Source organism: Emys orbicularis, chromosome 19, assembly GCF_028017835.1.
Source record: "Emys orbicularis isolate rEmyOrb1 chromosome 19, rEmyOrb1.hap1, whole genome shotgun sequence".
Lineage (NCBI taxonomy): Eukaryota > Metazoa > Chordata > Testudines > Emydidae > Emys > Emys orbicularis.
This window is the reverse complement of record NC_088701.1, coordinates 19268990-19293726: the sequence shown is the minus strand read 5'-3', so window position 1 is coordinate 19293726 and position 24737 is coordinate 19268990. Positions and strand designations below refer to the sequence as shown.

The 24737-nt window shown below is 49.1% G+C and overlaps 1 protein-coding gene across 1 annotated transcript in view; it reads right to left on the bottom strand.

Moving 5' to 3' along the window:
• PFKM (phosphofructokinase, muscle) overlaps window positions 1–24737 on the bottom strand; it is a 58237-nt gene that overhangs the window by 27313 nt on the left and 6187 nt on the right. Inside the window, exons 2-4 of the mRNA XM_065419335.1 lie at window positions 19122–19220; window positions 5811–5884; window positions 3161–3238 (exon numbers count right to left, since the gene is read on the bottom strand). Of these exons, the coding sequence (XP_065275407.1) occupies window positions 3161–3238; window positions 5811–5884; window positions 19122–19220 (251 nt within the window). The remainder of the gene's footprint in view (window positions 1–3160; window positions 3239–5810; window positions 5885–19121; window positions 19221–24737) is intronic.

The window sequence follows — 24737 nt, the reverse complement described above, 5'->3', positions numbered from 1 at the left end:
CCCAGATGCAGGATTGGTTGTCTCACAGCAGTATCCGCGCACCTCACCATCTGTACCACCTTTACCCTCCCACCCCCCCTGGGACGGAGGGAAGTGCTGTGATCCCCATTTCACGGATGGGAAATGGAGGTGCCGAGAAGGGAAATGATTTGCACACAAGAGCAGGGGCTTGAACCCACATCCCCTGAGGGCTGGGCTCATGCCCTAACCACTGGACTCACCCTTCCCCTCTAGCTGGGACTGAAACCCCCAAACATGTGCCATCTGTTTTCAGCCACTACCAGCCTGGGCTGGATTTGAACTGGTGACCTGGAGGGGAAAGGTTCCATCACCGGTTAGCCGTTCCCAAGAGCTGTCCGGTCCTGGTAGCTCTACAGTAGATGTTCAATTTATGCAAGAGATCCCTTGCTCTTTCAGTGATTCCCTGCCAACGGACCCGAGACGTGGTCTGGGTCGCCGTTGCCCAGAGACCGTACTGCACTGTGCTATGTGGCAGAGCTAGCTTGCTATTCTATGGGCTGGGCCTGCAGCTGTAGTCTCTTGCTGCTCCCTAGCCACCATGGGATGGCCCGGTAACATGCACAGTATGAATCGTCATTCATCCAGCCTCTGACTGACAGCTTTGCCGGTGGCTCTGACAACAGACAAGAGAGCTCCTGGCTGGAGACTGTTCTGGACCAGCCGGCTCAGGAGAAGAAGAAACTAGGTTTTAGCCTCCTCGAGAACAGTGGTTCTCAACCAGGGGTCTGGGGCTCCCTGGAGGGCCGCGAGCAGGTTTCAGGGGGCCCAGCAACCAGGGCCAGCATTAGACTTGCTGCACCCAGGGCAGAAAGCCGAAGCCCCACCACATGTGGCCTAAGTTCCCTCTAAGGTGCGCGTCTGCACCGCTGCACAGGAGGCCACCATGGGCTGTGCACCTAACTCCCCTAGCCCGGGGCTGCAGCGTGGCTAAGAGAGACGCCTCTTCTCCCAGCTCTGGGGCTGCAGCGGGGAGAGAGGACTCCCCCAGCCCCGGAGCTGCTATGGCGGGGAGAGACACCTCTCCCGCGGCCCCAGCCCCAGAGCTGCTGTGGTGGGGAGAGACGCCTCTCCCGCGGCCCCAGCCCCTGAGCTGCTGTGGGGAGAGACACCTGTCCGGTGGCCCCAGCCCCGGAGCTGCTGTGGTAGGGAGAGAGGGCTGGGGGGAGTCCTCTCTCTCTGCTTCAGTCCTGGGGCAGCCTGCACTCCAAACCCCGCATCCCCAGCCCCACACCAGAGCCTGCACCTCCAGACGGAGCCCTCACTCCCTGCCCCCTGCACTCCAACCCTCTGCCCCAGCCCTGAGTCCCTTCCCACACTCCAAACCCCTCAGTTCCACCCTGCCACACATCACCTCCATATTGGTGCACATAGCAAAATTCATTCTGCACATGGATGGGAAAAATGAGAGGCAACATCGCCCGGGGCCCTGAGCCCTGCCACCTGGGGCTGAAGCCGAAGCCTGAGCAATGTAGCTTCGTGGGGACCCGGTGGCGTGGGGCTGCAGGCAGTTGCCCTGCTTGCTACCCTCTAATGCCAGCCCTGGCTTTTATATGCAGAAAACCAGTTGTTGTGGCTCAGGTGGGCCATGGATTTCTCATAGCATGTTGGGGGGAGGCTCAGAGAGAAAAAGATTGAGACCCCCAGCTCGAGAACACAAGCAGCTATTTATCCCTGGCAGCAGTGTCCCGCTGCATTCCCCCTCGAGTCCTCTTAGAGGGCGAAGTTCACCTCTGTGCAGGAGACCAGCACAAGGGCCTAGAACCTGTGTAAGTTCCACATAAGCCTTAAAATGATGCATAGGGCTTGCGCTAATTTCTGCAGAGGGGTCAGTTTTGCCCTTCGATACGGGCCTGAGAGTTAGAATCAGGGTTGAAACAACAACATGTGAACATGTGGGGGGAGAGGGAGGTCTGATTTCCTGCCAGTTGATTCCGTCTCGAGGGTGGCACGCTGCCTAGAGCTGGGCACAGCCCTGTTCCCTCTGCAGTCCTTGTTTGTGAAACCCGACCCTAGGTCCCCGATCACAAGCAGGGCTGCTGGCAGCCTTCAGCTCTAATTTCACGTTATTTTAGGGCTCAGACATTCATTGTGACCCCAGCCTCGGGGATATCGTTACACGCAAGTTCCCGAGCCCTTGCCTGTGACCCCGCCGAAGAAAAGGGCAAGATGCTACAATCATTTTCCTCCAGGCAGGAATCCCTTCCGTGAAATTGCAATGACCTTGAAAGTCATTATAAGAATCAATGGTTCTTCCAACCCTGGGCGGACCATCGGATCCAGTGAAGGCAAAAGCTGTGGTGACTGTGACTTAATGGCACGTTTCCCTGTCCCTGTTGCTAACCTGCTGTTCCCTGGGATGGAGACAACGGTATTCTCTGGGATTCTGGGCCTACTTTATGTTCCCTCGTAGCTGCTTGCTTCCGGTAGCTGATTTAGGACTAGATGGTGGGGTGAGCCTTGCTGTATGCCTCCAGGTGCTCCCTTCCTCTCCTGTGCTGGCTGTTCACAGGGCAGGTAGCATTGTGAGGAAGTGGGAAGTAGCTTGCAGGGCTTCTACTCCCATGCATGTGAGTGGGCAGAGCCTGGATTCAGCCCCGCCCCCTCCCTCCAACTCAGCCAAACTGGCGTGGAAGGGGAAGTATTCCGTGCTGCCAGGTATCCTGGGCTAATCCTAGGGCAGCCCAGCGACACGCTGCCCCCTTTGCTTGGGGCGTGTGGCACAGCCACGATTGAAGTGTAACGTGTCTTATACGCTGGTTCAAAGCCAAGCACCATAAGGCAGGAGGAAAAGCGCTCTTGTATTCCCGCCTGCCAGGGCCTCTGCCTGCGGCCTCCCCCCTGCCGGAGCCTTTCACTGCCGCGTGTAGTTACTACACGGGTAGCGCCTGTACTCTACCTGCTGCCGTAAGGGTACACATAGAGGAAAGCAGTTCGCAGCACAAGTCCCAGGACTTTCAATGGGGACATACGTTCCAAAGCCCCTTAAGCACGTTTGAAAATCTGGCCCTTAAGTATCCAAATCCCACTGAAATTCAGTGAGAGTTGGGTGCCTGGCTCCTTTGTAAAGCCTGTCCAGAACAGTGGCCCATGGCACTGGCTCCCTTTCACAGCCAGCAAGGGGATTCATGCCAGGACCTACCAGCTGAAGCATCATGGAGACGCGTTCCCATGTGGCCTCCTGGATGTTGTCACCGCCGTCCACCAGTCCTTGGTAACCCTAGAACGGAAGGCACAGGAAAGAGATTAGGGGCAAGTCTGAAGGCTTTCCTACGCCAGTTACCGCTAGGATAGATAGATGGACACTTATGGTGATGGATGGACAGAGGGTGCCCACAGGAACTGGGGAGGAGAGTTAAGCAGAGTGAGCCTCAAACTGAATGGAACCATTAACATTCAGATGAGCACTCCCTACCCCTGCACAGACACCTCCCCAGCCCCACACAGAGGTACTTTCTTGCCCATATCCCACCCAATCCATTGCAGGGTTTCAACAATCCCAGCAGCTACTGATTTCAAAGCCTGTATCTCACTGGCCTGTTGTTGACTCAGAGGATTGCACGGACCATTATGGGTAGACCCAGAGAGGGTGAGAACTGAAGACAACAGTAGATGTGAGTTCGGTTCTGAACAAAGTACTCTGGGTAGGAAACACGTCCGCGGTCCAGGCACAATATAGGATAGTAAGCAAATAACAGACTGGCAGTACAATGAGACACAAGGTGGGCGAGGTGACATCTTTTACTGGACCAACGTCTGTTGGTGAGAGAGACAAGCTTTCGAGCTTACACTGAGTAGGTTTCCCAGACCTGAAGACGAGCTCTAAGTGTCACAGCGAAATACAAGATGGAGCAGATTGTTTAGCACAAGTAGTTAACACGTATTTCAAGGGACCATTCAAGGTGAAGTGGCCTGTTAACACCTCTCCAGTCACAGGGAGGAAAGCGTGGGGGAAAGCAGTTTGGGGGACGGGGGATGTTAGTGGGTTATAAATTGTTGTAATAAGCCAAAAATCCAGTGTCTATTCAGTCCCTGATTTTTAGTGTCTAGCAAAAACAACGAGGAGTCTTGTAGCACCTTAAACACTAACAGATTTATTTGGGCATAAGATTTCGTGGGTAAAAACCCCACTTCGTCAGTGTCTAGCAAGGTTCTGAATTTAAGCTCCTAGGCTCGTCTTGTGAAAGTGCGGTGCAGGTGTCCTTGGCAGTACAATGGACTTGGGAGCATTCCTATGCTTGAGCCTACAGCTTCCTCTTCTCCAGTCTGCTTTCTCCTGTGCTTACTGCCCTCCCCTTCCACATCTGTTCACACCTTTCCTGGTCTTCCCCCTTAGCCCAACATGCGGCATTAGTTACAATCACTAGGAAGCAGGCACGTGTAATGCTAAGTTCCCTCTAAGCTGCGTGGCCGTGCAGCAGGCTATCAAGGGCCGCGCAGGCGCGCAGCCACAGGGCCTGGACTGGAGAGGTGCCCCTCCCTCGGCCCCGGCCCTGCCACGGCCAGGTAGAGGACCTCTCTCCCAGCCCCAGAGCTGCCGTGGCTGGGGAAAGGCGCCTCTCCCCCGGCCTGGGGCTGCTGCAGCAAAAGAGGGCTGGGGGGAGTCCTCTCTCCCCGCTGCAGCCCCGGGGGAGCCTGCACCCCAAACCCCTCATCCCCGGCCCCACCCCAGAGCCCGTACCCCCAGCCAGAGCCCTCACTCCCCACACCCCAATCCTCTGCCCCAGCCCTGAGGCCCCTCCCACACTCTGAACCCCTTGGCCCCAACCCCGCCACACATCACCTCCATATTGGTGCACATAACAAAATTCATTCTGCACATGGATGTAAAAAATTAGAGGGAACATTGGTATAACGGTCATCTGTCACTGCTGCCCAGATAACATGATGATGGTCATATTAGAAATGATGGTTAGGTGAGTATTTACGGTGATGGATGGCTCGATGAGTATATGTAGAAATGAATGGATAGATAGATGCATCTAAATATGCTGATGGATGGATGGATGGATGGGAATATGATAGATAGATAAATAGATAGATAGATAGATGTAGGAAAGGATGGATGGACAGACATATGGGAACATGTGGTAATAGATGGATGGACAATATTAATAATGAACAATAAGCTGCAGTTCAAGCTAACTAATATATTCCCCGTTTCTCACTATTCCTTTTTCCATGTGGCAGATGTCTCCTCCTATCTAAAGTCGGCTTCCTTTTCATACAAGGCAAGACAGTAAAACTAACACTGAACCTTTAAGAGCAGTACGTCCCGTGGAGACATCACAAAATAAATGTCAAAATATCAACTCCGGCCCTGACTCTGATTAAGTCAGTGAGTCTTGGTCTCAGGTGAGGTCCTGGTCTCTCAGTGGCTCTGTGTGTAGACACAGAATGGGTCTTTGAGGTTACTGCAGGGGTGCAGGCTGCTGATGGAATTGTGGTGCCTGGGACCAGAGGATTGGGATTTAGGGTAGCAAGTTCTGGTTTGGGTTTGGGGTAGCGGGCTGGGGTTCAGGGATGTAGGTTCCAGTTTGGGGCAGGGAGTTAGGGTGGAGGCCAAGGATTAACTGTAAGATATTACGTTAAGCACCCCATGAAAATCAAGAGAGATTTCCTTTCCTATCGCCCTTTGCAATGGGGATTTTTCTAGACACAATGGGCTACGTTTATAATGATTCATGTACTGTGGAGACATTACGTTACTAAAATCCCAATGAAAGCAATGCTAGATGCAGTTCAGAGCAGAGGTGGGGGAAGCCATTCGAGGTGGAAACGATCGTACCAACCTCATGAACAAAGTACACCTTGGCTCCTGTGAAGATGCCCACTCGAACCACGGCCCGGACAGCTGCATTCATGCCTGTGCAGAGAGAGAGAGAGAAATCACTCTTGCATGCAAAACACCTGCCATCTCATTCCATAATGGAAGGGAATCTCTGCGGGACTTGGCTTTCTGATTCAGTAGTGTGCTCTAATTCAATCACAAACCGCTGGGCTCGACGGAGGAATCGCCAGGTAACATTCTCTGGCCTGTGCCATGCAGGAGTTCAGACAAGGGTTGGGATCTTCAAGAGTGTCTAAGTGAGTTAGGAACACAAGCCCCACCGAAAGCCAATGGGTCTAGTGCTCCTAAGTCACTGACATGCTTTTGAAACATCCCACCGCCTGGATGATCCCGATGGTCCCTTCTGGCCAACATGATGGAGCTCAGGGGTTTCTGATGCAGTAACAGGAAGGGGCATTTTTGAGCAGTTCTGGGCTGGATACAGATTCCAGCTTTCAGGTGACACTTGCAGGAGAAGGCTATTTTTTCCTAAACTACAGGAATGGTTTCAGCACTAGTCAAGCCTTTCCCTGACACGGCTGGGGGCAGCCTAGTCAAGTGTCATCATGGGAATTCATGGAGCCATTGACAAGAGATGGCGGGCCCAAAGTGAATGCAGGATGGTGCAACGGCATGATGCATGGGAAGGAGGCAGCATTATTCCAGGCCCCAATATCTGCTGATCCTCCCCAGAAGCCCTCTTTGTCCTCTTCCAGCTCCGCTCTGGTGCCAGCCAACTCAGTCTCTGGAAGGAGGATGCCTCAAAAGCAGGCTTAGCTTTTTCTTGGTAAATGTCGATTTCGCCATGTGCACACAAACCAATGAAAACATATTTCCCTCCAGGATCATTGAAATTCACCGATAGGCAGAGCAAGAAAAATGCTGCTTGCGAATGGATTAGTGTTTGATTTAAGGCTCTCTCTGCTTTGCAGCTTTCGACAAGTGATGTTGGCAGTTTGTGTTTTAATGTTGTGAAGCGTTCACTTTTTGAATCCTGATGGAATCCCGATGTCTACGGTTATTAAAGAATGATCATGTGACTGCCCATAATTTCTTGCAAATCAATCAAATAAATGTTTAAATCAATAAAAATAAAAAATGCTTAAAATAAACATTATCCATCAAAAGGATAAAAAACGCAAAAAAATCGAATTCTGCCAAGCTACTCACAAGGGGTTGATGGACACGTCTCCTCTATTGTCCAAGAGCCCCCCCCCTTACAGATCTCTCTCTACTGCGCAGAAGGCACATCAGGGGGCTATGAACCACTAGGCTGATGCTACTCTTTGATGACAGACCTGAACCCTCCATTCACAACACACCACCACCACTCAAGTAATCACGGGATAAACTGTGGAGCAAACGTGACTTCAACCACGCAGCGTTTCACTGCAACCTGTCCTTCCTCCAGCTGTTATCTGATGAGGTCCTGTGCCTGCAAGCCACCCTTGTGCTCCTCTGATGTGAAATTCTATCGAAGCCATCAATGTTCAGAACATATTTGATTGAAGCAAATCCCATGAATCCCTGTGCTGCCTAAGTGGCTGCGATACAGCAGGGGGTGGATTTCTATGGAAGCACTCACCCCGAGGTGGGCAGGAAAAGGAGCCCTCTCAGCTCCAGCAGCTCAACCAGAAAAGGGCCCGATTCAGATCCCTCTACACAACTCTGGTAGCGTACAGAGGCTGTAATACAGCCAGAAGGGGATGGTGGCAGGGCATCTGGTACAGAACCAGCAGAAGATTGATGTAGGAAGAACTGGGTAAAATTTTTCAACTAAAACTTTTCCCCACCCTTGGCAAAAAAAATGCTGATTCAGCAACACGGAAACATTCAGGACATTTGTGGATTTCGGCAAATTGTTTCAGTTGGGGAGGGAAAAAAACCTCAAAGAAAACTCCAAAAACATTGAAAAGTTTCATTTCAACATTGTCTAAGCAAAACTTTTTGATTTTTTATTTGAAAGGACTTTTTGTTTAGAATTTTTTGTTAAAAAATATAAAAACCTGAAAAAAAAATGCTCGAAATCGAAGCAAAATGTTTCATTTCAGGTCGAACATAATATTTTGTTCAACCCAAAACAGGATTCCCCCCTCAACTTTTCAAGTAGCCAAAAACGTCAAAAGAATGTGTTTTCTGTGGTCCGAAAATGGATTTTCCCCTCCTCCAATTAGTTGGATATGCCAGTGAATTGAAATATCCATTATTTGCCCAGCTCTAGATGTAAATGACCCTATGCCGCACCCCCCTTGTGGGTCTTGGCATGGGCAGGGGCATGACAGGAAGGAATGTGCTCAAACCACTCTGTGCTACAGGGATTTTAGGCTGGGTTGAAGCCCTCGGGAAGCTGCTGTAAAAGTTAGCCAAGTCCCTGGGGCTGCTCTAACTTACCCCAGGCCAGGGGTCATTCTGGTCCCCACGTCAACCCAAAATCCAGAGAGTGCAGAGGTGGCTTAAAGAACGTGCCCCTGTTAAAGAGAAATATCCACGGGTTTCATTTAGATTTGGATTCTGGCACACAGACTAATAGAACACCCACCAGAGCATGGGAACGGTTAGATTTCTCCAGACTCCTCCCGGCCACCACCCAGAAACTGGCCAGCTCTAGAGGTGAACCCCCTCCAAGAGTTAACCTGGTGATGGCTGGGCAGGTGGAAAGCTTGGACCATTGCTACTGACCAGAATAGGTGCCCATCCTATTCTATTGATACATCACCCTGTCTCCCACACCTCACCTTGGGCCACTGGTTTGTCTCCTCTACCTGCTCCATCTTGGCTTTGAGGTTGGATGCTCTTTGGGGCAGGGAGCGTCGTTTATCCTAGCTTTGTACAGCACCTAGCACAATAGTGCCCAAGTTGGTTGTGGCCTTTAGGTGCTACCGCAATGTAAATGACAGATATTATCTAAGGTTAGGGTGACCAGACAGCAAATGTGAAAAATCGGGACAAGGGGTTGTGGGTAATAGGAGCCTATATAAGAAAAAGACCCAAAAATCGGGACTGTCCCTATAAAATTGGAACATCTGGTCACCCTATCTAAGGTATTTTTATGGCCCCCATCACCCTAGCATCTGGGCACCTCATAATCTTTAATGTAGTGAATTAGTGACAAACTGTCATGCTTCAGGGTATAAGCTTGCCCCAACTAACTGGTGGTCAGCAAGAAACTTTCCCTTCCCAACACTGCTCTGAGACAGGGCAATTATTCCCATTTTACAGATGGGGAACTGAGACCCAGAGAGACCAAGTGGCTTGCCCAAGGACCCACGGGCAATCTGGCAAATCAGGGAATTTGCCAGATACAGCTGGCTGTATTTTAAAGAATCCTTATTGAGGTTGCAGGAAAAAAACATCCCGATGTATAGAAAGAATAGTAAATATGGCAGGCGACCAGCTTGGCTAAACAGTGAAATCCTTGCTGATCTTAAACGCAAAAAAGAAGCTTACAAGAAGTGGAAGCTTGGACAAATGACCAGGGAGGAGTATAAAAATATTGCTCAGGCATGCAGGAGTGAAATCAGGAAGGCCAAATCACACTTGGAGTTGCAGCTAGCAAGAGATGTTAAGAATAACAAGAAGGGTTTCTTCAGGTATGTTAGCAACAAGAAGAAATTCAAGGAAAGTGTGGGCCCCTTACTGAATGAGAGAGGCCACCTAGGCTACATCTACACTACAGGGGGGGGTCGATTTAAGATACGCAAGTAGCTGAATTCGACGTATCGCAGCCGACTTACCCCGCTGTGAGGACGGCGGCAAAATCGACCTCCGCGGCTTCCCGTCGACGGCTCTTACTCCCACCTTCGCTGGTGGAGTAAGAGCGTCGATTCGGGGATCGATTGTCGCGTCCTGACGGGACGCGATAAATCGATCCCCGAGAGGTCGATTTCTACCCGCCGATTCAGGCGGGTAGTGTAGACCAGGCCCTAGTGACAGAGGATGTGAAAAAAGCTAATGTACTCAATTATTTTTTTGCCTCTGTCTTCACGAACAAGGTCAGCTCCCAGACTGCTGCACTGGGCAGCAAAGTATGGGGAGGAGGTGACCAGCCCTCTGTGGAGAAAGAAGTGGTTCGGGTAGGGTGACCAGACAGCAAGTGTGAAAAATCGGGACGGGGGTGGGGGGTAATAGGACCCTATATAAGAAAAAGACCCCAAAATCGGGACTGTCCCTATAAAATCGGGAAATCTGGTCACCCTAGGTTCGGGACTGTTTAGAAAAACTGGATGAGCACAAGTCCATGGGGCCAGATGCGCTGCATCCGAGGGTGCTAAAGGAGTTGGCGGATGTGATTGCAGAGCCATTGGCCATTATCTTTGAAAACTCATGGCGATCGGGGGAGGTCCCGGATGACTGGGAAAAGGCTAATGTAGTGCCAATCTTTAAAAAAGGGAAGAAGGAGGATCCAGGGAACTACAGGCCAGTCAGCCTCACCTCAGTCCCTGGAAAAATCATGGAGCAGGTCCTCAAGGAATCAATTCTGAAGCACTTAGAGGAGAGGAAAGTGATCAGGAACAGTCAGCATGGATTCACCAAGGGCAAGTCATGCCTGACTAACCTAATTGCCTTCTATGAGGAGATAACTGGGTCTGTGGATGAGGGGAAAGCAGTGGACGTGTTATTCCTTGACTTTAGCAAAGCTTTTGATACGGTCTCCCACAGTATTCTTGCCTGCAAGTTAAAGAAGTATGGGCTGGATGAATGGACTATAAGGTGGATAGAAAGCTGGCTAGATTGTCGGGCTCAACGGGTAGTGATCAACGGCTCCATGTCTAATTGGCAGCCGGTTTCAAGCGGAGTGCCCCAAGGGTCGGTCCTGGGGCCAGTTTTGTTCAATATTTTCATTAATGATCTGGAGGATGGCGTGGACTGCACCCTCAGCAAGTTTGCAGATGACACTAAACTAGGAGGAGGGATAGATATGCTGGAGGGTAGGGATAGGATACAGAGGGAGCTAGACAAATTAGAGGATTGGGCCAAAAGAAATCTGATGAGGTTCAACAAGGACAAGTGTAGAATCCCATTCACTGTTACAGACTAGGGACTGAGTGGCTAGGCAGCAGTTCTGCAGAAAAGGACCTAGGGGTCACAGTGGACAAGAAGCTGGATATGAGTCAACAGTCTGCTCTTGTTGCCAAGAAGGCTAACGGCATTTTGGGCTGTATAAGTAGGGGCATTGCCAGCAGATCGAGGGACGTGATCGTTCCCCTCTATTCGACATTGGTGAGGCCTCACCTGGAGTACTGTGTCCAGTTTTGGGCCCCACACTACAAGAAGGATGTGGAAAAATTGGAAAGAGTCCAACAGAGGGCAACAAAAATGATTAGGGGGCTGGAGCACATGAGTTATGAGGAGAGGCTGAGGGAACTGGGATTGTTTAGTCTGCAGAAGAGAAGAATGAGGGGGGATTTGATAGCTGCTTTCAACTACCTGAAAGGGGGTTCCAGAGAGGATGGATCTAGACTGTTCTCAGTGGTACCAGATGGCAGAACAAGGAGTAATGGTTTCAAGTTGCAGTGGGGGAGTCTTAGGTTGGATATTAGGAAAAACTTTTTCACTAGGAGGGTGGTGAAGCACTGGAATGGGTTACCTAGGGAGGTGGTGGAATCTCCTTCCTTAGAGGTTTTTAAGGTCAGGCTTGACAAAGCCCTGGCTGGGATGCTTTAGTTGGGATTAGGTCCTGCTTTGAGCAGGGGGTTGGACTAGATGACCTCCTGAGGTCCCTTCCAACCCTGATATTCTATGATTCTATGAATTGAACCTGGGTCTGTACCAGCCTAGCAACCTAACCACTGAGCCACCCGTCCTCTATACAAGACACCCCCACTGCAGTGCACAAGCAAGGCACTAGTTAGTACAATTCTGGATTGTAAACAGACCTGCCAGATGTGCATGGCTTGGGAGCATGCCTGCATCTTAAACCCATCAAATGGGTAATGACAATGGGGGAGGCATCTCTGCTCCAGCTGGCTAAGCCAGATGATCTAAAGAAAATACACAGCTGTGTTTCACAGTGAGAGGCCGTTTCCTTGGGAAAACAATACAGCATTAAAGTGACCCTGTAGAACCAACAGTAAACGCTCCATGAGAAAAAAACAAACCGCTGGACTGCAAGCCTTTCAGCTAGAGATTTGAAACAGAGGAAAGGTATCGTTGTCCAGGTGGATGAGCCTATGGCGGGGTTAACTCCATAATGACCAGTAGTTCCTCCCCCACAGGAGTGCTGAGGCTGTGCATAGCAGCGCCAGACCTGAACAAAGCAATCATACGCGAGCATTACCAGATGCAGACAAGTGAACGGGCAGATGCCCAGTTCTTCCAGTGTCCTTGATGCCAGATGTGGGCACTGCCAGGTAAAACTGGGCAAAGAGAGTTCTTTGCCAACCATGCTTAATACAATCCGAGGGGCAGATGCATGCACTGGCTTAGCCTTTAATATTCACTCAGCCCCAGAAGTGTTTCGAAAGGGAGTAAAGTATCTCAGGAAGGGATGTACCGTGGCTGATATGGGTTTATGTCTGGAACTAACATGATGTCAATCAACGCACCCTAGGAGCAGCTATTCTGAATCAGCGTATCATTATTACTTATTTGTATTACACAAGGAACTAGAGGCTACACCTGAGATCAGGACCCGATTGCGCCAGGTGCTGGGCAGAGACAGTCCCTGGCGCACAGAACTCGCAGTCGAAATGGAAATGAGAGACAAAGGGTGGGAGGAAAAACAGACGTGACTTGTCCAAGGTCACCCCCATCTCCTGAGTTCCAGCCCAGTGCCTTGGCCGCTGGACCAGCCTTTTTCTCTCTTTGTAGAGCTTCCTTGCTAAGTAAGAGCTTCTCTGTGGCCGTCAAGGGGCAGCACAAGGCCTATGTGGGTTACTGTGTCACAGACACATCACGCTCCATCCCCGGTGTGGGGTGCTCCCCTACAGTGGCGGACAAAGACCTCTTCCAGACCCTGCCGCTCCCGCTGCAACTCCACGTGTGGGCAATGGGCTGTGGTTCAGCACAGCAGCTGATGTGCCAGCCTGGCCTCCGCCCTACACCCAGGCCACGTTCAAACATGCAAGGAGCTGGCTCTGTGTCACATGGGGGGCTCTAGGCTCCCCAAATTGTGCTCCATCTCTTTGCCCAGCAGAACCTCCTAACATAACTCGGCCCTCCTGTGTGCCTGGAGCCCCTTAATGCTGGACGATGCTGTCTCATGCACCTGATCCCTCGGATGATTTTCACATTTTATTTTTGGTCTGCTGACATTTAACAATAAATGCCTGCGATTCTCCCTGGCGCCTGAAAATACCCCAGCGGGAGAGGCCTCTCCTTGGGACAGAGGAGTACTTTGGGATTGGATTACAACCCCTCTCCCACTGGGGTATTTGCAGCCACAGCTACCCTCCTTGTGTGGACAGCGGCCTTGTCCGAAGGCACAATGAGAGTTTATCGGTCACAATGCAACCTTGGCCGAGATCCTACGGACAAACTGTAATAGCAAAGCGGTGAGGGGAGATATTAAGAACTAAGACAAAGGAGAAAAGATATTTGTGCTAGACAAATTCACACCAGAATTTACAACACAATGATTAACTGGGAGGGTGATGAACCATTGGAGCAAGGGATGTGGTGGATTCTCCACCACTTGGAGTCTTTTTTAAATCAAGACTGGACCCCTTTCCAAAAGCAAGGCTCTGTTTCAGTCTACAGGGGGCACAGAGAGAAGGGTAATCTTTACCTTCTTACACATCGAGGGCGGTTTCTCCCCTTGTGCATCAGCTGGCTCTGAGCCCAAGGGGGTGTGGCTTAGCAAAAAAATCAACCCGAATTCAGCTGTGAGATTGTTTGACCCTACCATAGAGGGTCCCCCATACAGTCACCCCAGCTAACAATGCCATTAGCCAAGACTGCTCCTGCCGGTGCTGGTGTGTGGCTGGTATCACAGCTCCTGGAGCATCAGGCTGGTGTCGCCAATTTAATTACCCCCAGCCCTGCAGCTTCCACTTCACCAGCAAGTCCTAGATCAAAACCATCAGGTCTATTCCCTGCCCCTTTCTTATCTTGGTCCAGTGCCCAGTATGCTCAGTGCAGGACATCCCTCAGCTAAGGGGCATGGGGATTCCCCCAGCCCTGTTCTACCCTCCCCACTCTCTGAGGATGAGTGTGTCACTTTTCTACCCCCTGCTGCAAGCTGCTGTGTCTCTCACATGGGAAGGGAGTTCTGCAGAGTTGCTAGATCAGTGGAGGTAGAGCAGAGAGCTAGGCAATGCCAAAGCACTGCTGGCACCAATCCTTCCACCATAAGCTTCCTGCACAATTTATAAACCCGGGGGGGGGGGGGTTCCCAGAAATTTCTGAACTACGCAGATCTTCTGTTGTGATTTACAGCACAGTAGTACTTCACATGGGGACAGACAAACATAACCCAGCCAAGGATTTGCAAAAGTGACTAGGGATTTTGGGTGCCCAACCTGAGATGCCTTAAAGGGGCCTGACATTCAAAAGGTGGAGGACTCAGCACTTTCTGAGAATCCGGGCCCTTAACGTGCCTTAAATAGGGCTCCCAAAAGCTCTAGTCACTTTTGAAAGTATTCAGTTGAAACCAACAACATTCAAAGAATGAAAGAACTTCCCTTAAAATGGAAAAAAAAAAAAAAAAAGGAAATTCCCAGACCAAAAAAACTTTGTTAAACTGGACTTAGGTTGCAAATATTGATCAATAACTTAAGGGGATCAAACTTGAGAAGAACGTTGTGATTTAGAATGAAATCAAACATTGGAAAAGCCAGAAAATTCTCAGTTAGGGAAAGTCTTGAAACAGACACAAGTATGGAAATGCAGAGTAAGTTCCCCTTAACTCTTCCCCTGTTGTTCTTCCCACCTATTCCTGCAATCATGAGATAAGCTCCTGCCTGCCCACTAAATACCTTCAGGATTGATACCAACTACCAACCAGCGCTCTACTAATGTGTGACCACCCACCCTAATGAGTGCACATGGTATGTGCTATCTCCACAGCCCCAGATTCTCCTCCAGTTTACCCTCCACGCTACCACCTTGCCTTGTGCTTCATACACACACCCACACCAGAGGGCCGTCCAAGAAATGTCACCGCCGTGTATACACTTTACTCTCTGAACATATCCCATAGCTGCAGGAGTCTTGCAACTTCTTCTGCAGCATCTGGTGCTGATCACTGTCAGAGACAGGACACGGGGCTAGATGGACCTCAGGTCTGAGCCATTCCGGGAGTTTCCTCTGTTTCCTTTAACGTGTTCGTGCTTTGCCCCTAATATAAATTGTGGTGGACATGCTTAAAGGCATCTTCAGTCATAGACTGTGGTGAGCTTATGATACAGCTCATAGGTGGAAGGAAGAATGGCCTAGTGGTTAGGGCACTTGCCTAGGTACTGGGAGACTCAGGGTTCAGTTCCCAGCTCTTTAGGCAAGTCAGTCTCTCTGTACTTCAGTACCCCCCATCTGTGGGATGGGGATGCTAGCCCTGCCCTGCCTCATAGGGGTGTGTGAGGACAAATACAGTGAAGATATTGAGATGAGGGTCTGTACAAGTATGTGAGATACACAGAGAACCCCCGTTACTTGGTGCTGTCCCAGCTGCTTATTACACAGATCTGTTGTCTCACCTCTTAGGGCAGGGGCCATCTGGGATGTGTCTGCACAGCACCTGGTACAAAGGGGCCTTGGTTACCTCCATATCAATGAGAACAATAGATTGACCTTCCCTGAGGACTGCACCTGGAGGGGGGGAGAGGGAGGCTTGTGTGTCCCTGGAAGCTATGCCAGTGGGAGCTTTCACTCCTGGTAGGATCACCCGAGCTGGACGGGTCAAAGGGTAGGGACCAGCCGAAGTGCAGTTTGGGTTCTGAGTGACAGGCCAACAACCTAGCCGCGTAAAACAGTTTCTGTTACAGAAACACGACAAGGCAGCCGTTCCTGCGAACGGCAGGAGAGACAGGGATGGCAGAGCCTTGTTTGTGCCATAAGCAGGGAAGGATTCAGAGCAATTGACCAAGAGGCTTTAGGCGCCCCTTCCCATCCGGTGGTTCAAAGCCCGGGAGGAAGCAAAGGGGGATTCTAAAGTGTTGAGTTCTGGTGGGCTAGAATTGGGTGCGTAATGAGTGTATGATGTAGGAGGAGAGTGCCCAGCTCTCTGCTCCTGCACATAACCCTCCTCCTTGCATTCCCTGACAGCAAGCGTCAGGAGAGCCTGCTGCAACCAGGGCAGGGAGATTGAAGGGGCAGCACATGCCGCACCCTGCTAAAAGCTCACAAGCTGCGCTGAAGCCCATGGTGCTGTTTGACTGGAATGGGTCTCTGTGAAAGTGGCGTCGTGGGCCTCCATCTTTACGTCCTCGCTTACTTCCAGACCTGCTCCATCCACACACTAAAGAGTCACACTAATAAGCACCTTCCAGCTGGGGAGATCAAAGCACTTCACAAACATTGATCCTGTGGGGCAGGGGAGTGTGATCGTCTTTCTTCTGCAGAAAGGGTAACTGGGGCAGGGGTAGCGACTTGCCCTACCCAGGGATAGAGTCAGGGAGGGAGAGGAATTATTTAAGCTCAGTACCAATGTGGACACAAGAACAAATGGATATAAACTGGCCATCAGGAAGTTTAGACTTGAAATTAGACGAAGGTTTCTAACCATCAGATGACTGAAGTTCTGGAACAGCCTTCCAAGGAGAGCAGTGGGGGCAAAAGACATATCTGGCTTGATAAGTTTATGGAGGGGATGGTATGGTGGGATAGCCTAATTTTGGCAATAAAATTGGTCTTTGACTATTAGCGGTAAATATGCCCAATGGCCTGTGATGGGATGTTAGATGGGGTGGGATCTGAGTTACTAGAGAATTCTGTCCTGGGTGCTGGCTGGTGAGTCTTGCCCACATGCTGATCGCCATATTTGGGGTCGGGAAGGAATTTTCCTCCAGGGCAGATTGGCAGAAGCCCTGGGGGGTTTTCGCCTTCCTCTGCAGCGTGGGGCACGGGTCACTTGCTGGAGGATTCTCTGCACCTTGAGGTCTTTAAACCACGATTTGAGGACTTCAGTAGCTCAGACATAGGTCAGGGGTTTGACACAGGAGTGGGTGGGTGAGATTCTGTGGCCTGCGTGGTGCAGGAGATCAGACTAGATGATCATAATGGTCCATTCTGACCTTAGAGTCTATGATTCTAACCCAGGAGTCCTCACTCCCAGTCCTGTGCTCTACCCACTTGAAAATGCACACTCCCATGTTGGGTAAGCCCCCCCGGGGTCTGAAAGCCAAGAAGCTGCATGGTATCACACTCAAGCACGGATTCCGGGGACAAGAGTCCATCCGCAGTGAAACTTGCCGCCAGTGGAGTCGAACAGCATAAGTGAGGACAGAATCCGGCCTTGCAGTCGGGACTTAGTTAATAATTCTATGGCTCCGCAAGAAGCATAGACTTCAAGCCCCTCTCCCATAGCTGTGTGGGTTCTGCAGGGCTAGCCAGAGTAGAATAAGAGTAATAGAAATTTATTTTACTCAGCCAATCAGCACACAGGACTTCACACTTGCTGCTCCCAAATTTAAAATAAATACTGTATCTATCCAGGTACGTGACTCTCTTCCCTGTAGTGTCCGAACCCCAACATTTTCCAAAGCGGAATCTGAAAAATGATCTGTTTTAAATTTGATATCTATATGAAATTTTGGACCCCTTGATTTTTGGAGAGCTCTGTTTTAGACACCCCTACCCCACAATCAGGGCACTTGGAATGAGAGGCCCCATTTGCAAATCAGGCTGTAAGAGGGGCATTATTGTATCTTTTATCTGATGGTTTATGAAAGCAATCACAGGCTCTAGGTGCCATCACAGATCCTTGCACTGCTTCCCGAGTAGTGGTTAAAGCCACAAGGCCTCATGGGCACCTGAGCCAGGTTGGCATCTGATCCAAAATCACACCTTGTGATTTTATTGTGAGTCTCATGATAGTTAATGTTCTCCAAGCCCCAGCTCCCGGAGTCACATGATGCGAATCTCAGCTCTCGTTTAAAAAAAGAAGTATGTTTCTAGCCTTTGTGGTTATGGAGAAAAGCTTGAAAATATGATTCCTACAGGCTCAGAACCCAAAAGGCAAAGAAAACGCACCCACAATTTATTGTTTCCTCCAAGCCCCCCCGCACCCCCCCCCCCAACCTCATGATTTTTATGCCTATCTCATGATTTTGGGAGGTGTAACTCATGATTTTGGATGCTCAGGGAATACCGCATTTAAGAACCAAAATAAGGACTGGATTTCCTCAAAGTATCTTGCCAACATATCTATACCACACACATTGGTCACCATTTTAAAAAAACGACTGGGGGGGTTTGAGTTCCCAACTGGAGACACCTTAAAGCAGTGGTTCTCAACCAGGGGTATGCAGAGGTCTTCCAGGGGGTACATACTGGAGACACCTTAAAGCAGTGGTTCTCAACCAGGGGTACATGTACTCCTGGGGGTATGCAGAGGTCTTCCAGGGGGTACATACTGGAGACACCTTAAAGCAGTGGTTCTCAACCAGGGGTACATGTACTCCTGGGGGTATGCAGAGGTCTTCCAGGGGGTACATACTGGAGACACCTTAAAGCAGTGGTTCTCAACCAGGGGTACATGTACTCCGGGGGGTACGCAGAGGTCTTCCAGGGGGTACATACTGAAGACACCTTAAAGCAGTGGTTCTCAACCAGGGGTACATGTACTCCGGGGGGTACGCAGAGGTCTTCCAGGGGGTACATCAACTCATCTAGATATTTGCCTAGTTTTACAACAGGCTACAGAAACAGCACAAACTAAAATTGCATACAGACAATGACTTATTTATACAGTTCTATATACTGTACACTGAAATGTAAGTACAATATTTATATTCCAGTTGATTTAGTTGATAATTAGATGGTAAAAATGAGAAAGGCAGCAATTTTTCACTACTAGTGCGCTGTGACACTTTTGTATTTGTATGTCTGATTTTGTAAGCAGGTAGTTTTTAAGTGAGGTGCAACTTGGGGGTACTACGCAAGACAAATCAGACTCCTGAAAGGGGCACAGTCATCTGGAAAGGTTGAGAGCCACTGCCTTAAAAGGGACCTGATGCTCTCTGGGCGGATGCTCAGTGCTCCCTGAAAATCTCCAGGGTTCTCCCGCTGCGCTCTCCCAAAATTGGAGCAACCAGAACCTCTAGTCCCTTTTGAAAATCATGCCCATCGATTCAAACAAACAGACTCCAAACACAAACAGTGCCGCTTATCTCCTTACCCTGCGCGTCTCCTCCCGAGGTCAGCACAGCAATGGCTTTCCCAATCCCCAGGTTGTGTGTGCGCTCATGTTTTTCTGGGGGCTGCGACATTTTCTTAGCTGGAATATAAAAATAATATATAGATTGATGAAGGAGAGTCCCTTCCCGGGTGCCTCCTGCCTGCCTGATTCCCACACGGTCTCTGGGACCAGGACAGTTTCTTGCAGTCGGAGATATCTCCTTTCAAAGCACCACCACTTGGTAAACGACAAGCCAAAATGTCAATCCTGTAAATTATACTCTGTGCAGCGTCAGCCGCACCTAAATCTGGATGCGCGCAATGAGCTGTCACGTTGTGTGTCTGAGGGACCAACGGATACAGACTTTGGCAGAGCAGCTAGGAATTGCTGCTTTGGGCCTTTTTCAACAGGTTTTGGGGTTTTCTGTTTGTTTGTTTAGTTGTTCTGATGGTACACACCACCGATCTACAGGCACATCCCTGCAAAGTAACAAAGCCACACGGTATGAGCTGAAATTTAGGTTTGCAAAATCCCAACGCACAATCAGAAGGGAAAAGCTAATACTGTGCCTCTGAGGGTTTTTTCTCAGATGTCCCTAGTCACTGAGCAGCAGTATGCACCAGCTGGTCAGCTAGCAGAAGTATCTGATCAAAGTGACCTGTTCTCCAAACATGCTGCTGAGTCCGAAAGTTCAACAGTTTTTGCAAATACAAACATCATGGGCCTGATTCTCAGTTACGGTAAGGCCATTGTATACTGCTTTGGCAGTGTATAGGGCCTTACGTTCTGCCACTGACATGCTGGGTGAACTTGGGCAAGTCATTTCACTGCCCTGTGCCTCAGTTTCCCCATCTGTAACACGAGGAGAATGATATGGACCCCCTTTATAAAGCTCCAAGCTCTACGGATGAAAAACACCATAAGAGTTAGGTATTATTAATTATATGGGGAGTATAAATTACAGTTATGTTCATTTTAAGGCCCCTTCACATCACTAGAGTGGGGTAAAGCGACTTTAGGGTAACTAAGAGTTAGGCTCAAAGGCACATTTAAAGAAACTTTCTCTGGTGGTTTAAGTCCCAAATTGAGGTTTTGTTAAAAAAAGAAAGAAAAAGAAACTCAATTATTCATAGATTTTTTTCATATTTTTCCAGTAAAAACATTTTAGGAAATTTTCCTGCAGCATCTGGACCCAAAACCGTTTTAGCATGATTTGGACCTGCACGGATCTACTGATGGGAAACCCTGGATAAGAGCTAGGTGCTCTTATGATGATTGTTCCAGGGCACCAGAACCAGCCCATGTAGCTGCCTAGAAAGTGACCAGAAAGAAAAGCGAAACTGACTTGCCTATTTTCATCCTGGGGTGAGTTTTAAAGAAAAGAAATCCAACATCATAAATGGTGGCAATTATTCTTTGTGTTACAGGACCACACAGAGGCTCTGAACAAAAAACAGGGTCACACTGTGCTCGGCGCTGTACAAACACCTAGGAAGAGACAGTCCCTGCCCTGAATAATAATAAGGCAAAAAGAGGGGAAGTCACTTGCCCGGTCAGTGGCAAAGCTGGGAATAGAACCTAGGTCACTTGAGTCCCAGCCTGTTCTAGTCTATATAAGTTTGCATAGCGTGTTCAACACTGTGGTATCTGTGCGCTATAGTCCAGCGCTCTATTCACTAGGTCACACTGCCTCTGTGCCTGAAAACCTTATAATCTAAACGAGCATGACAGACAAAGGGTGGAAGGGGAAACTGAGGCACGGAGTGGGGCTGTGACTTGCCCGAGGTTATGCAACAGGTCAGTGGCAGAGCCTGAGTCTAAGGAGGTCTCCTGAGTCCAAGTCCAGTGCCCTAACCGCTAGACCATGTAGCCTTCTCCATAAAAGTGTGGTGTATCATTCTTTGGTGCCTCAGATCAGGGACCCAAATCAGAGAGCACTTTGTCAAAGCCGGGCCTATATAACTGCAGTAAAATAAAACTCCTGTGCCCTGCATGCACCACCCTACTATTAATTTCAACGTGATCCAGTCAGCCTGACCCTACACTGAATCCTGGTGTGACGAGCGGTTGTCCTTTCCCCGTGCCCTTTCTCACTGTTGATCTCAGTGGAACTCCGGCGGTCACCAGCTTTCAGTTACATCAACATCTTCCAGGCAGAAGCTGAGACAAAACCATTAATGCCACCTGCCCACTTTGGGGACCTCGATTTGAGGGGAGGTGCTCGGGTTAACAACACCCCCACCAGGAAGCCATCTGCAAATGAAAACTCTGGGGCCTGCTGTGTATGCATATGTCGTACCAGTTTAATCATTTTGATTGGGGGTGTGATTTTATACTTCTATAATTATAGTAACACAACCCTTAGTGACGGATGCAGTTCTCATAAGATTGATAACAATACCTAGTTCTTATACAGCATTTTTCATCAGTAGCTCTCCAAGCGCTTTACAGAGGAGATTATACTGGTATAAAGGTGCCACATGGACACGATGCACCATCTGTGCACACTGCTGAAAAAGCTCAGTGTTTGCCACCGACCAAGCTCTTTCAGCAGAGCGCGTGCACAGTCAGTGTGTGCTGTGTCCATGCAGCATCAGGTTGCACTGGCTGAAGCGTGGGGCACTGTCACGGTTGGGCTTTTACCAGTTTTCACGGAAAGTGTCCTGGGTTTTACATTATTCAGGTTTTACCATTTTCACCAGAATTTTGGAAGAGGGGGAACTCCCCAGAACCAGCTCTCTGCTCCAGAAGGAGAGAGAGCGGCTCGGTAAATTGGTGGTCCAGGTCATCCTCCCGTCCCCGAATATCAACCTCGATATTTACTCAGAAAACCGTGAAGTTAATTTTTTGCACCGATTTTCACCCATTTTTAATTTTTTGTAATAAATACTGATAAATTCCTAGGACAATTTAAACAAAATAAAACCTGAAAACAAAGGACTGTGACTGTGGACAGTCACCCCAGAGTCCTTCGGGCACACGGCCTCGTGGGAAATTGTCACTGTACAGTGTGAGACCCATTCATCACTCAGGAAATTGTGGGTATTTGGGGTCAATCCCCTCTGTTCTATCCCATGATCAACTGCACAACACTCTTCCTCATTGTAAGGACAAGGCATACAATCCTGTTGGATTTGCAAGGTTGCTAGATCTGTCTCTACCTCAGCTCTCCATTGGTCAAATGGAGACAATAACCCATCCTTTGCTTAAACTCTTTGGGGACCAGGGCTGTTCCTTTGTCTCTTTACAACACCCAGCACCACATTGAGAGAAGACTGTTCTACCAGGACTTTGGCTGTGGCTTTTAGAGGAAATGCCTCTACCCACTTTGAAAAAGGATTGACAGCCACCTTTGCCTCTCTGGTTCCTTGGTAAAGGACCTATAAAATCAATCTGCAAAGCCATCCATGGACTTTCATACACCTGAGATTGCAACGGTGCATTCCTTTTGGATGGAGTAGAGCTGGCTTGGGCACAAGCCAAACAGTTGTCACAATATTGTTGTACGTCCAACCTAAGAAGTGGCAGTCAGGAGGCGTTGGACAGTTTCATCCACTCCCTGATGTCCTCCTGTAGGAGTGTCATGAACCACATACATTATTTCCCTTCTTAGGTGAGTTGGAGCCACCCACGCAGGAAAAGGACCTCCTGTGTACATGAGAATTCCGTCCATGACCTGTAAATACTGTCTATATCTCCTGTGTAAGGGGTTTAATGTTAGTGATCTTTCTCCTTCTGCTTTGGAAAGCTCCTGGGTTACCCTCACTATGTCCTTGTCCAATTTTTGCATTTCTTTTTAAGTCAGGTATGTCAATATTTACAACCTTAGTTGAGGTAATTGGGCACATGAGACCAAGGGTAATGATGGAATACTCTTGTTCCTTTTCCCTCCAGAATTCCCCTGATCAGGCACCCTCTCAGGCCAATTTATCGGGCTTTCCATTCTCAGTAGTATAGGGTTCTAATTTCCAGAGGGCCTTTAACTTTTTCTAGCAGGCTAGCCCCAGGGGGTACACACTGGTCACTAGGTGCAACCACAATTCATATAATAGTGTTGCTCCTTTGTTTCAGTGTTTAGCCCACATTTGGGGCCTTGCTGGGTTGTTTCCTTTAGGAGGAGGTCAGGTGTATTCTTTGACGCAAACTTGTTTATGTACAAAGTATGCACACATACCCCTTAGACACAACAGACAACAACAGCAGGCAGTTTCCTTGCTCACAATATCCAAGCCTGCCTCCCCCACCAGTCCTGTGCCCCAAAGAGATCTCTCCCTCTGCTTCCTCATGAGTCATGACTACTTCACTTGCTGTCTTGCAACTTTCTGCCTTACTCACACACAGCTGCAACCAATCAATCCCCTGTCCCCAGTGTATGCAGGGAAACCCCTCAGCCCACATGGCTTAGGACTTCTTAGCTTTCCCATTCTGGCACAATGCCTTGGGCGGTAGCCTCCTTTTGTTTCGGCTATCACTACACAAAAAGGTATTTAACTGCTCCTTCCAGTTGGCCCAAATGAAGGGTCATTATTACACCCACCAGCTTTAACCTGGTCTGTGATTGTCTGTATAGATCAAAGACCCACTTGATGGCAGCCATGAATACCTTCCAGCAAAACAAACAACAACAGGGATTGGAAAAATAACTGCAAGAAAATAGTATTCAGTACCTGAATAATAAGGAGTCTGGTGGCACCTTAAAGACTAACAGATTTATAAGCTTATGCCCAAATAAATCTGTTAGTCTTTAAGGTGCCACCGGACTCCTTGTTGTTTTTAACTCCTTGTTGTTCCTGCATCTGACGAAGTGGGTATTCACCCCTGAAAGCTTATGCTCCAATACGTCTGTTAGTCTATAAGGTGCCACAGGACTCTTTGTCGCTCTTTACAGATCCAGACTAAAACGGCTACCCCTCTGATACTTGTTTTTGTGGATACAGACTAACATGGCTACCCCCTGATACAGTACAGTACCGGAATGTTTTCTGTATAATTTTAGCACAATTACCATGGTGATTGGAACCTTTGACATTTCCTTTACACTTTGTAAGAATATACAGTTTGGGGCGGGGATGGGTGGGGCACTTGCATTTGATACACTGTAGCCCTAGCAATAAAGCTACAAAAGAAATGACATTATTGCAATAGCTATCTGGAAGAGGATGCGAAGGCAGATTAGTGGCTAATGCAGAGCCACCCAGTCAGCCATAAAGTGAATGAGCTTAGGGCCAGCAATAACTCAGACAGAATCCTAGAAACCATATGCATCTACTGGGGAGAAAACCTTAGCAAAGATCCCTTAGTGGAGTATTATCTCCACAATTGTTCCAACAAGGGATGCAATTTACACCTCATCAGAATGGTCTGTGGGTCCAACCCCCAAATCCACCGGACTCTACATGATCCCCAGAAGACAAGGGCTATGGACCAAAAGCCCTCATGTCTCTGGGTTCCTGATGCCTCCCATCCCATTCCCTAGCAGCACGGCTCCATTGACCTCCTCTAGCTATAACTCCCCTTGAATGGTGGAGGGAGTTCCCCACTGTGGAAACCTGGGAGGGGGAGTGTTCCTCCTTTCCTTGGGAATCTCCATAGGGGCCAGTGTGGTGGCAACAATTC